Source organism: Carcharodon carcharias, chromosome 13 (assembly GCF_017639515.1).
Source record: "Carcharodon carcharias isolate sCarCar2 chromosome 13, sCarCar2.pri, whole genome shotgun sequence".
In the NCBI taxonomy this organism is placed as follows: Eukaryota; Metazoa; Chordata; class Chondrichthyes; order Lamniformes; family Lamnidae; genus Carcharodon; species Carcharodon carcharias.
In genome coordinates this window covers 100,299,460-100,313,759 of record NC_054479.1, presented here as the reverse complement: position 1 = coordinate 100,313,759, position 14,300 = coordinate 100,299,460, and the positions used below count along the sequence as shown (strand labels likewise).

The 14,300-nt window shown below is 40.8% G+C and overlaps 1 protein-coding gene across 4 annotated transcripts in view; it reads left to right on the top strand.

Annotated features, from left to right (window-relative positions):
- The first annotated feature begins 12,012 nt into the window (after window positions 1–12,012).
- Window positions 12,013–14,300, top strand: part of LOC121285733 (copine-8) — a 755,949-nt gene continuing 753,661 nt past the window's right edge. The window contains exon 1 of one of the 4 annotated variants that reach the window (XM_041202465.1): window positions 12,013–12,293. In XM_041202465.1, the coding sequence (XP_041058399.1) occupies window positions 12,217–12,293 (77 nt within the window). In that variant the 5' untranslated portion in view covers window positions 12,013–12,216. The remainder of the gene's footprint in view (window positions 12,294–14,300) is intronic. The other 3 variants (XR_005944761.1, XM_041202466.1, XM_041202467.1) reach the window with 3 other exon arrangements.

The window sequence follows — 14,300 nt, the reverse complement described above, 5'->3', positions numbered from 1 at the left end:
GGAGAAGTTCCAGTTCGAGTGGGTTCCTGGCAGAAGACAGCAGTGGGTGGCAATGCAGCAAGATGAAATTGCTCTACATAGAATTGGTCTGCTTGGCAAGCAATAGTCAGGGACTTCCAGGAAAACAGGCTTTGAGGGGCTGAGACTTATTGTTGGTTGCTTAGTCAACCTGGTGTCCTGCTGTTGGTCTTGCAGGTTGGAGGTAAATCAGCAGACTGCTTGTTTCTGAGTTCTCAACTGAATATAGAGATTTCAAAATGGTCACTTGAGTCATGTGACCTCCTTCCTCAACAATGATTTCATAAAGAGATGTTTATCTGGTTGTTGGAGCTGGTTTTTGTTTTATGGCTTATAATGTCCCAGTTATTAGCCTCTGAAAGAGCCATAATCCGTATTAATGACCCTGTTCCAAGTAACTATTATCTTGGTAGACCCTCGGACTCTGCTAGAGTGGTAAGCTTATAAAGATGCAAATTACGTCCATTCCCTTCCACAGTTCCTTTTTGAAATGGACTTTGACAGTCCAAGGTGTGGGATGGTGGTTGTTGGTGCCTCTACAGGTATAATGAGTTTCAATGTCTCTCTCTTTGTTATAGTTCTCCGGTTTCATGGATTTTAATGGGTATTTACAATGAAGCATGAGATTCCACAAGGATGAGGGTGGAACTCTTTTGTCACCACCCCCAAGTCCAAGGAAGATTGGAAAACTATGGCCAGTGCCTCCGCAATTTCCATTCTCACTTCCCTCAGCATCCTTGGATGCATCTCATCCAGTCCTAGTGCCTTATTAACCTTAAGTACAGACAGCCTTTCCAAACCACCTCCTTATCAATTTTAAACCCTTCAAGTGTCTAAACTACTTCATCTTTCACCATGACCTGTGCAGCATCTTCTTCCTTGGTAAAGATAGATGCAAAGTATTCATTTAATATCTCAGCTATGCCCCTTCCTCCATGAGTAAATCTCATTTTCAGACCCTAACTAACCCCACCTCCTCCTTTTACCATCCTTTCACTATTTATATGCCTATAGAAGATTCCATTTTATGTTAACTGCCAGTATCTTCTCATACTCTCTCTTTGCTTCTCTTATTTGCTTGTTCAATTCCCCTCTGAACCTTCTATATTCAGCCTGGTTCCCAGTTGTATTTTCCACCTGACATTTGCCATAAGCACACTTTATTCTCATCTTAATCTCTTTCACATTTGTCATGCCATCTCTACCCTTTACACTACTACTATGCACTAATAATACTATCCTCATCTATATTTTGATAATTAAAAAATTCCTTTGAGATATTTCTTAAAGCATATCTTTATCATCTGCTCTAATATCCCCATATGGCTCAGTGTCAAATTCTGCTTTTTAACACTCTGGTGAAGTGCCTTGAGACATTTTCTTGCATTAAATGCACTATATAAGCACCAGTTGTTATTGTTGTTTATTATCTGTTTTGAATGACCATAGTTAACTATGATATTACTTAACTAACCCTTCTTGCCCACGTGATCAGCTATATGTTTCCTTAGCAAACACATCAATAGACATGGGGTCAGCTTCTATGTGTATGCTGACAACGGCCAACTCCCCTCAATGTCTCCATTTCCTCTGGGTTGTTAGATTATTTCTCCAACATTGAGTCTTGGATGAGCTGCAATGTTTTCTGGCTACACACTGGGAAGACTGAAGCCACAAACTCCATTTCTTTGCCACTGTCTCATGTTGAACTTGATCAGTTGCAACCTTGACAACCTACTGCCTGTCAACTGCCACTGCAAACTTCAACTGTGCATATGTACCTCCTGGTTTAACTACTCCAATACTCAGCTGCTGTTGTAGGGTGGCTGAGTTGTGCTATTAATGAAAGAATTGATCTGCAGATATTTCTTGGGTGGAAACATTAACTTTATTTACAATATACTCAGCAGCAACTACAGGTGTGCCTTCAACTCCAACTCTACACTGCTGAGGTAGCCCGAGCCACTCTCCTATTGGTTACTACAGATCATATGATCTTGCCTAACAAGTATTATTCTTAAAGGTGCATTACACTAAATAAAACCATAATTACTACAGCTGGGTAGTTCCTAGCCTCCAAAAACTAAGTTGTCCCATCCTATCCTGCCCTCAGTCAAGCTCACCCATGTTTTCACTCACTTACAATGGTCCCTGCACGCAATGTCTGATATTTCAGATTCTCATACAGGTTTTTAAATTTCTTCTAATCTAAAACCAGTATCCTGCCTTAGGCGTTTGCCATTCTTGTCCTTGCCCACCATGGTCTTGGCCCTCTTATCCCTGTAACCTCCTCCAGTCCCACAACCCTCCAAAACATGTGCACCCGCCTAATTCTGGCCCCTTGAGCGCCCCTGATTTTAATTGCTCCACCCTACATTGCTTTGATCGACCAATGGCGACGTGTCTTCAATAAGTTATTTTCATACTGCTCATTATTATGCACAACCCAGCAAAGAAAAATCTCAAAATTGTGGGAAGCAAAAATATAGACCCAGAATATAAACCTCTCCCACTCATGAATATTTAGTTAGACATGTTAGAAGCATATCGCATACCTTGGCATTAATGCCATGCATCAGTGTTAGCCCTATTTCTTCCACTGGCCAAACTAACTCTCACCATAAGGAGGTATTTACCTGCAGGAGGAACTTATCTTCGACAAATTTGTAAAGGGTTTTATACCTTAGAATTAGGTGTGTTTGTTGTTTTATACAAAACCGCAGTAAGCTTTAGTTTTTTTCGTTAAAATTTGTTTTGCAAACTAAGAACGAAATGCAATTTTGGAGCAGGAAAGATTTGATCATTTCCCTTACACAAGAAATAATGGCACGTCTGAACCAGTGGCTGGCGCTCAAAACCCGTGAAGATAACAATTCGGGAAAGCTATCAATTCGAGCGCCTTTTTCAACAACATATTTATCAATTCTCACCAGGGGCTGAAAATTACCCGCGTTAATAACAATGCTGCATGTTTGATTTATAGTACAATGGAAGCATACTTTTCAGCTGCCTATTTATTTCTAAATTGCAAATTGTATAATGGTTTATGTTTTTGTTCAACATAACCTGCTTGTACATCATCCTATATGATTACCGTCAACTCTCAACTCATGATCATTCTGTGCTGTTAAATAATGCAGAAGTGGATATCGTTGCAGTTCTGAGGCTTTCCGACTCTCAACGAAAAGCGATGCCAATTCATTGACGTCTTTCGGTACATTCAGTAACAAAAACAGGAAATGCTGGAAACATTCGGCAGGGTCAGGCAACATCTGTGGCGAGTTCTGCCAAGTTAAGGGTGTGGGCCTTTCGTCAGCTGCTGTCTGACCTGCCGAGTGCTTCCAGCACTTCCCTGTTTTAATAGATTTTCAGCATATGAAGTTTGTTTTCGCTTTTTTTGACTATTTCATGCTGTGCTTTTGTCTTGTGTATGGATCCCTGTTTATTTTTTACGTGTATCAGTCCGAATGAAAAACAGCTGCGAAATTGACGCGTTTAAAATGTTAAAATAGTTGGATAAGGTAGATACAGAGAAACTATTTCTTCTGTTCTGTTGAAGAGTCATACGGACTCGAAACATTAACTGTATTCTTCTCCGCAGATGTTGCCAGACCTGTTGAGTTTTTCAAGGTATTTTTATTTTTGTTTTGGATTTCCAGCATCCGCAGTGTTTTGCTTTTAACTATTTCCTCTGTTGGAGGATTCAAGAACAAGGGGGGCATCGAGCTGGGCCCTTCAGGGGCAAGATCAGGCATCACTGATTCACAAAAAAGGTATGAGAAATCTTCAATTCTCTGCCCCAAAATGCTGCAGATTCTGTGTCAGTTTGAACTCTAATTCTCCATCAAGGATCTGCACTAAGGAAGTCAGCTATGCAACCAATACATTCTGCTATTAAACAATTTGGTAATAATCTCCAATAAACAGGCAGCAACTGAATATTTTGAAAGCCACTTGTTCCATCACTATTATTCACCGGTTAAAATTCCATAGCTAACCCTTCTACATTTTGTTTCAAAAATGTTTGGAACCAAGAAGTTGCTTTTGGGATGTAACCCCCCTCCAGTAAATTCAGCCAATGAGCATCACTATCTAGAAGCATGCAGTAAGTATCAGTGCCAAGGTGCTGAGGTAAGTTCAGGAGAAAAGGCGGGGTGGGGGTGGGGGGGTCGGTGTTAAATGTAATAATATGTGTTGGGAGGAAGAACCGTGAAAGTGTAGAGAGGAACTGAATCCAGAGTGGGACAGAGCAACAGCAGTCAGACAGAAACAGAGAAACACTCACACAAACAGGAACAACGCAGACAGGAATGTATGAACAACACAGGCAGAATCGGACAAACATGTGCACAGAAGCAAAACAATATTCGGAAAAAGTGGATCAACACAACGGAAGGGACATAGGAATTAAAACTAAAGAGGACAAATGAGTTACTCCCAGACAGATAAAATGCATCTTGACAGGAACACATGTAGAAGTTTCAGGCAGGAGGAACACTGGCGAGAACGTGACAAATACAGGTAGATAGGGACAGATTCACAACATTCAACAGCAATTACAACTTCTATTTATATGGTGCCTTTAAATGTAATAAAATGTTCCAAGGCACCTCACAGAGACTTTATAAAACAAAATACGACACCGAGTCACAAAATGAGATATTAGAGCAGATGACCAACCATTTGGTCAAAGGGTAGTTTTTAAGGGGTTTATTAAATGAGGAAAGCAAGATAGAGAGTTGGAGAGATTTAGGGAGAGAATTCTGGAGCTTAGGGTCCAGGCAGCTGAAGTCACAAGAACACAAGGGTAGGCCATTCAGCCCACTTGAACCTGCTCCGCCATTCGATAAGATCATGGCTGATCTGATTGTGATCTCAACTCGACATTCCCACCTACCCCCGATAACCCTTGACTCTCTTGTCAATTAAAAATCTATCTCAGTTGCCAATAGTGAAGTGATTAAAATTAGTGATGCACAAGAGGCCAGAATTAGAGGGGCATAGATGTCACAGAGAGCTGTGGGACTGGAAGAGATTACGAGATAGGAGGGGCAAGGCCATGGAGAGGTTTGAAAACAAGGATGATGTCATCATCGTACATTGGAAGCTAACGTTGTGTTTTCAGATGATGTCGCCAAGATACATCATTTAGTTGAGAAATCAGAAAGGGCCAAAAATAGATGCTTGGGTGTTAAACAGAAATAGAAAAGTAAGTACACAGATAGGAACAACATCCAGACAGGTTCACATCAGTTGCACTTGGATAAGAATAATAGAGTTACAGCCATACAGGAACAATGGCTGTACTCCCAGACAGGAAAAGAATAACAATGTAAGAGTTTGACCTACACATTGATAACTCCAGAACAGGAAAATAGCAATAGAACCTAAAGAATAATATCAGCACATAAAAAAGAACAAATAATCGTATTCAAACAGAAACAAAGGATCACTTAGAAAGAAACTGTGGAACAACACAATGGTAGGAACAAAGGAGTTACTCTCAGGAACACCACATCTAGACAGAATTTTCAGTCAGGAAGAACATAAGTGGGGGCATTGGAGATACAGATAAATGGGGAAGAAAAACAACAATCCTAGAATTACATAGAAAATACAGCACAGAAACAGGCCATTCAGCCCAACTAGTAAATGCCTGCATTTATGCTCACTTCAGCCTCTTTCCATCCTCCCCTACGTAACTCTTTCTCAATTCCTTTCTCCCTCTTGTGCTTATGATTTGCCTCAGCTACTCCATGAGGTGGTAGGTTCCATATTCTCACCATTCTCTGTGTAAAGAAGTTTCTTCTAAATTCCTTCTTGATTTCTTGGTGTCTTATATTTTGATAGCCTTTAGTTATACTCTTCCCACAGGTAGAAACACTCTCACTGTGTCTACTTTATCAAAACCCTTTTTCAATTTTAAAAACCTCCATTAGGTCATCCCTCAGATTTCTCTTTTCACAAGAATAAAGGTCCAAGCTGCTCAATGTTTCTTGATCGGTACAGCCTTGCTGTTCTGATGTTATCTTTATAAACCATTTTTGCACCTTCACCAGTCCCTTTTCATATGTTGTAAAATGTGGTGACCAGACTGTATACAGTATGCCAAGTGTAGTCTTGTCATTATTGGCTGTCCCTTGATTCAGGGATGATATCTGCTCAGGGTTGCAAGTTTAGGTCATGGGTCTTCACGTGACTGAACAGACCAATTCTCGACCTTCAGACCTTTGGGAAAATCAGGCAGGACATCTCATGAGGTAGTGGATCCAGAATGCAGGATTTGTTTCCTTTTCTTTCCTTCTTTGCCGCTGCTCTGCCTGACCATTAAGGCATTCTGACTCAAAGCGTAATGCAGCTTGATAAATAAGTTGTCGCCATTGTAAACAATTGGTAGCAAGCTCCTCTCTGTCATTCATGTCAATGCTGCACACTTCAAGGAGAACTTCAGAGTGTCTTTGAAGCGCTTCCTTTATCCTCACCTGGAAGACTGGCCACTTGAAAGTTGAGAAAACAGGACCTGGCAAGGGAGATGGTTTTCGGCTGTCCAGACAGTGTCCAGTCCATTGAAATTGATTTTGCATGAATGTTAGTGGAACTGGTTTCAAAAAGGGCATGAACATTTGTTTGATAGTCCTCCCATTGAATCCGGAGGTTGCAGAGGCACTGCTGATGAAATTTCACTGGCGCTCTTATGTGTCACTGATATGCAGCCCAGGTCTCACTGCAGTACAGGAGTGTGGTGACAACAACTAGGACTTCTGTTGACTTGCAAAGGTCTTTGTTGTCAAAACACACTGGCCATAGTTTGTAGAAGGCTGAAATGGTGCAGCTGACCTATTGTGGATCTCCTCATTAATGGTGGCCTTTTGAGAGAGGTGGCTGCCAACATACAGAAAATGCCCAACATTTTCCAAGTGTGGTCGAACCAAGGGTTCAGTATAAATTTAGCATGATTTCTGTATGTTTCAATTCTAGCACTATAGAAATAAACTCTAGTGCTTAGTTTGCTTTTGTTATGGCCTTTTGACCTCTGTCACAACTTTTCGTGATTTCTGTATTTGTACCACTGGATTTTTCTGCTCCTTTACCCCATTTATATTCTTATTTTCCCAAGTAATATGTGACCTCCTTATTTTTCTTACTAAAATGTAATATCTCACACCTGGGAAGTTTGTTTGCAAATGATACACCCATACTTCAAGTTTATTAATGTCTTCTTGTAATTTGCTACAGTCCTCCTCAATGTTATAGTCCCTCCCAGTTTGGTGTTGCCCCCAAATTTAGAAATTGTGTTTTTGATTCCAAAGTCTAAAATGTTATTAGAAATTGTTACCAACAAGAGTTCCAACATGGATCCTTGTGGAACCCCACTTCTCATCTTCTGCTACTTTCAATATCTACCCCTTACCCCTTTAGTATCCTCTTTGCTTTCTGACAGCAACAGAGATGTAATACCTAGATAAAAACAAAGGAACAAAATCCAGTCAGGTTCATAGCAGTTTCACCCATAAAGGAACAATGGATGCATTCCGTACAGGAAAAGAGTAACAATATAAGCAGTTTCATAGAAACAGGAAAGTAGCAATAGAACCTAACCAAGAATAACACCAACACATAAAGAGGAACAAGTAACAATATTCATGCAGAATCAGGGGATTTACACTCAGACAGGAATAATGTAATTGTACCCAGAAATGAAAAGTTGAGTCACACCCCAAAGGTAAAATTAGGAAGAAAATACAGGAAAGAAATTGGAAATGACATTTAAAAGAAACATAACACCCACACAGTAACATTCATGCATAACAATAAGCAGAGAGTAACACAAATAAATAAACAAAATGATTGGAAGTAAGCAGCATAAGGTAAGCAGTAATACTGCACAAAGGTTGATTCTTGGATTTTACTGTGATAATTATGGTGAAGCTGTCAGCACTCACCGTCATTATTGCACTGAAACTGACCAGTGACTTCAGCACTTCACACATGTACTGAATAATGCAAAAATCCAGAAGTTGCTCTTAGTGCATCTCTGCTGTTGGTCTTGCTGTAATAACCTTGGTAAAAGTTTCACCTTGTTGAATGAGGTGTAACAGGGCTTTTAAAGGCACATTAACTTCATGATTACAACTAAACACCCTCACTGGCCCTGAAAAGATAATTTTAAAGTTGTAGAAAGTTAAACTTCTGCATAATGATTAAAAGTTCCTCATTTAAAAACATATAAATGCATTTTAGAAGTCTGTTTATCTATATTTCAGCTTCTATGAATATAGCCAGAAATTTATTTTGAAATTTAAGGTGAAGAATTTTAAGTGCTTTTAACTTGCTGGTTTGCCATATGTGAATACTTCGCTTTGATTGGTTACCTACATGCTTGCTGACATTACTGCTGCTGCATGCCAAGACATCTCCTTGCCTTGGCCCCAGCTTTAAACCGCCACAGGAAAGGGAAAATTCCACCACAGAGATCACTAGGTCTTTGTGGGCAGCTTTCTTGAGGGTCTGCAGTGAGCATCATTGCTTCACCACTACACACAAAATCTGGGTTCATGTATGAATGTGTGTGGACTTGTATTGAATTGAACAAATTCATGTTGTGAAGTGAACTGTGAGGAATACTGAATTGATAGCCTGTTTGCTGTGGCTCAGTTTGTAACGCTATCGCCTCTGTGTCAGATGAATGTGGGGACTGTAGGACTTCAAGACTTCAAGCCCCTCCAGGACTTGAGCACAAAAAAATCAGGTTGACACTCCAGAGCAGTACAGAGGGAATAAAAACAAAACTGCTGGAAATACTCAGCAGGTCACTTCAGACGTGCAGTGTATTTTCAGCATTTTTTGTTTTTATTTCAGATTTCCAGTACCCTCAGTATTTTGCTTTTGTATCAGTATGGAGGGAATGCTGCACTGTCAGAGGTGTTTCTCAGATGAGATGCTAAAGATTCCTTGATACCATTTTGAAGAAGAGCAGGGAGTTATCCCTAGTATTCTGGCCAATATTTACCCCTCAATCAACATCACAAGATCAGATTTATCTGGTCATTATCACATTGTGTTTGTAAGTGTTGCTGTGCGAGTCTCCTACATTTTAACAGTGACTACACTTCAAATTGTACTTTTGTGAAGTGCTTTGCGATGACTTTTGGTCATGAGAGATGGTAAATAAACGTTATTTTTCGTCCAATTGTTTGTGTGCATCTCTCATAATGAGTTGTGAGGAAAACGATTATAAATGCAGTTTGTAAATGAGTACTTGAATCATCAACAGACATTGAGCCAAGGACCTGCCTTCGGGCAGAGCACTCATGGAAGGAAATGGAGTGAGTATCTTGAAATAGGAAATATACGAATGTTTTACGATTATGCAACGTGCAGTGAATTAAAAATGCATCTTTGCCGGATTTGTACGCTACAATCGCTTTTCAGTGTGAACTATTTGGTACAATAGAACTTTTTCATTTTCACATGGTTTAGCCAGTAAAATTCTGTTCGCACTGCTCGTTATTAGCCACATATCCAGCCATTGATCTCAAAATTGCTTGTACCCTAAATGTAGAGCCAAGACACCTCCCCTGGCATTCTTGTGCATATGGAGGCGCGGTCAAATCACGTCTTATACTCTGGCATTGAAAGCATGTGGGATAACTAACTGAACATACCTGCGATGACTTATGATGCTACAGAAGCAGGTATTAGGGCCAAAGCACGCAATCAAATCCATTTAAGTCAAACCGGCTTTGGGTAATGTGTTGCACAACCCCGAAATCAGGAAATGAGTACACTAATTTAAATCGTCCTTGTTACAGGTGATACACAACACCAGCTGATCAATGTGGCTTTGTTCACGGTTTACTATAGAACAAAAATCCTGAGGAGCTTGGTGCAAGAATAAACGTACACACACACTTTATGAATATTTTTTAAAAAAAGTAATCAGCGCAGGACTAGCTTAGTCCCCACCATATCTAGAGCCATGTGTAAATGTAGGAGCAGTGCCCTGTAAATCCGAATACTATACGGGCCCCAGTGCCACGCGGCGATGAAAGTGAATCGGAAACCTTCACAGAATTGCTGCCATCAATTCCAAAGTCTCTTCTCAAACTATGTATGTGTCACGGTGCAATTACACTTCATTGGGTACCAGTCAGCTGCCGAACCAATATCTAAGGCCAGCAACTGTACCAGAGGGCACAAGAACCGAAAATGCTGGGAAAAAAAACTCAGCAGGTCTGACAGCATCTGTGGAGAGAGAAACAAAGTTAACGTTTGGAGTCCAATATGACTTTTCCTTCCTATTTCAAGATACCCATTCCATTTCATTCCATGAGTGTTCTGAAGAAGGGTCACACTGACTCGAAACGTCTCTCCACAGATGCTGCCAGACCTGCTGAGTTTTTTCCCCAGCTTTTTCGATTTTTATTTCGGATTTCCAGCATCTGCCGTATTTTACTTTTATGTACAGGAGGACAGTCTACTGCTGTAAACAATCAATAACCAGCAAGAGAGCAGCAAGACTCCTGGCTAATTGTTTAGAGCTAATGATAAGATTGCCAGACTCGTTTAGAGAAAAACAGCATTTCTCATCGCTTCTATTTCCTTTTTCGAAACTTTTTATTTCAATTTTCACCCAGGCAGACGGAGAAAGGTCAAACAGTGAGTAAACAGGTACTGATAAATTATCGCTACTGTGCCATGTTAATTCTTCTCGTCCAAAACTTCGATTTTAGCAATAATTTGTAACAATGCCTTCAGAATACAAAGTAACGAATTGGCTATTTTCGAAAACCTTACTTTCTACCTAGTTGCCGAGCACTTATTCCCGCTTTATGCGTTTGGTTTTCTTCATTATTGTGGCTTCTGCTATTTACATATGGTAAAAAGAAAAAAATAGCCGATTGCTTAAAGTCTTTATTAAATAAAATTATGTTTCTGTTAGGGTTCCAATGGGCTCACGGAGCGGAATCCTGGCGTGAACGCTGCCCAACAAATGCATCTAGATTCGCAAGGTGCACGTAATCTAAAACCAGCCTCAGAATTCGTTTCAAATTGACCTTGGAATCCTGATGGGACAGTGGCCAAAACTGCAATTTCATAACACCAACCAGACCCAGTTTTAATTTTATTAAAGTGGGACTGGCATGAGATTAATGAGAGTTCTGGTCATCGACCTGAAAAGTTAACTGTATGTCTGTCTGTCTGTCTCTCTCTCCCCACAGATGCTGCTAGACCGGCTGAGTATTTCCAGCATTTTCTGTTTTCATCTCAGATTTCCAGCATTCGTAGTGTTTTGCTCTTGTATCGATGAGATTAAAATATTGGTTATTTGGAAATAGTAAGCCATTTGCAGGGGTTTTTGTTTATCAGAGATGTGTTTGTTTCTGTTTATCTGGAAAAAAATTCCGGCTGTCCCAAATCTTTGCTGTTAGGGACGCATGAATGAACGAGGTGTTTCCTTGTGACTAACTGGGAGAACCCAAACCCGTAACCGGAAGTGCATTGATCCTTTTTAACCTAACTTCATTCTTAACGTACTCTGCATTACTTTACAGAACCACCGATCGCATTATGCCTGAAACATAGCCATTCGTGGATAGAAAATGCATTACCTATGTTCTTTTTAATATTTATGAAGGAAACATGCAGATTGAGTGCAATGATAAACATGTTAGTGTCAACATAGATTTTGTGTGGTTGTGTCAGAGGTTATCTGGCGTTGTTTATAGAAATTGAAACAATCACTACATTTCTTGAAACAGCTTCGAAATCTTAATATTTGACCCGGAGCTTTCCATGAAAACAAAGTTTTAGTTGTTGCATGTATCGCTTCTAATTTCTCTAAAACCGACATACACAAAGTAATCTGTTCTATAATCATAGTGCGGTGCCACGTCCTCTCTTTAAATTTCCCCGAACTCCCCCTCCCCTCCCCTCCCTCCGCCAGTTTGTAAAAATGCCTGTGCTCCTCCTCTGTGAGCTGGGTTAGTTGGGATTTTTGGTGCAGATACAGCTCAGTGCCGCCGTTCCCCTCCTCACACCCACTCCCCCACACCCCTCTCTCTCTCTCCCTCCCACGGACGTTTTCTTGTGTTTGTTATGAAGTGACATCACTCGTGCACACACTAACCCGAGCCGAAGAGTGGAGCCGCTCAGTTGGTTCAGGGCTCGGGCTGTGGAGACGAAAGCTCCAGGAATATGGCGTCCATAGGCGACTTCGATCCTCTGCACGCCAACATCCCGGCCACCAAAGTGGAGATCACCATCTCAGGCAGGTAATGTACATCCAACAGCAATCTCCCCGCTTTGTCTCTCTTTCTCCTCAATGACAGGCGAGAAAAGGGGCTTCAGCGTACTGAGCGTGAAGTGCCATTTGCGATTCACTTTGACACCAGCCTTAGCGGTGCCGATAGCCCATATAGTGAAAATGACTTGGAGAAAGTCAAGTTAACTCTAAGCAAGCGGGCTTCGTTCCATCCTTCATGACATGTGCCAGTATTTGGCACATTTGCTGAGGTCGTGCGTAATTCGCTTATTTTTTTTGCCTTCCTGGACAATTGTTTAATACGGTTAAAGGTCTCCAGCTAAGTTCTGGGAAGTTAACACGAAAGTATGTCTGAGATTACGGGGGAAGTGAAATGTTAACTTTATTGCATCTGTTCCTGTGATCAGCGATATAGTAAGTCTGTTTCTGACTTGTCTCACGTCTCAGTACCACTATGTATAAAGTGACGGGGAGGTCTCTACGCTTCCTTGCTACTAAATTACCGAAGTGCGATGTGTGCAGATTATCACACACTGGTTGGCAAGAAATAGGGAGGAATTTCCATCCATTAACGTCTGCAGTGCCGGATTCACAAACATATTTGTTCATTGTTAAACATGAAGTAAGAGTTTTTTTCATAAAATGAAAATTAACGATGGAAACATTTTAAAAAGTCTGTTCTACTGCCCAGTGGCAGCTGTGTGGAGCCTAAAGAGGACCTACATTTAGAAAACAAATCTAATGTTGGATTTTTTTGTGGTTTCCCTCAGGTAAATGTACCAAAGACCGATTTACTTTTTGCCCCCATTATTGGCAGTTGAGTTTTAATGAGATCCTCCCACGTATTAATTTTGATTTTAACCCACAAATAAACCTGTGTGTTGCCTGTCACTAGAATCAAGTGTCTGAGTCTAGGCCACTTGCATTGGTTCCATCTTTTCCTTCCCAAGCAACAACTTAAGTCGCTCCAGCAATTGAAGAAGCGCAGCATGTTCCCAGATTTATGCAATACCTTGGACTCTTTTTTTCCCAGGAACATGTTTAACTGGTGCTGGGGCGCCAGTATGAATATGCCCCACTCTTTGCTTCATCTTTGTTACTTCCTTAATCTGTTAATGAATGCATGACAATCACCAAGATTGGAAAGAGCTCATCTATTTTTCAACCCAGACTTGAAGCCAATGAAGGTTGAAGGAAGCAGCCCTCTAAGCACAAACTCATCATGTGCTTTCCCCTTTCCCCCCAGCTACACGTTTTCCACCACTTGCCTTGATATTTGCTGCCACAAATGGACAAGCCCAAGAATTGTGGCAAACTTGCTTCTTTTGCTTACAATTTTGGTTGCTTTTCAGAAGTGGTTGTGGCCTCAACATCACTAACCTGTCCACCCCTATACCCTTTAAATCCCTTGTTAGTTAAGAATCTATCTACCCCTGCCTTAAAAATGTTCAGTGACCCTGCCTTTACCACTTTCTGGGGAAGGGAGTTCCACAGGCTCTCAACTCTCTGAGAGAGGAAAAAGAATCTCCTCATCTCTGTCATAAATGGGAGACCCCTTATTTTTAAACTGTGTCCCTTAGTTCTGGGTCTTTCTCCCACCAGGGGAAACATCATTTTAGCATCCACCCTGTCAAATCCCCTTAGGATCTTATATGTTTCATATATTTATAATCTTGTTTCCCCTAGCTTCCCCCTCCCTACTCTTGTTTGCTGTCTCAATTGCACTCCACAAACAGTGTACTTATTTGATGGTTGTTCTTTGGATGTTATTGCTTCCTCTGATTTTTCCCTGCATTGGAGAAATGCCTAGAATCTGGTGAGCACCTGCCCATATAAGAGTGGTTCAGGTTGGCAACTTGTTAATATGCCAGGCACCAGCCCAATGTATACTATCTAATGACAGCATGACTTGTGGCTCCAATGTGTTAGTGGGATTAATAACATATTCAAACAGTTAATCATCCAAAATCCTGTATTTTTGATCCATCATGATCATTTTTCTTCCTGAAAGGAAAAT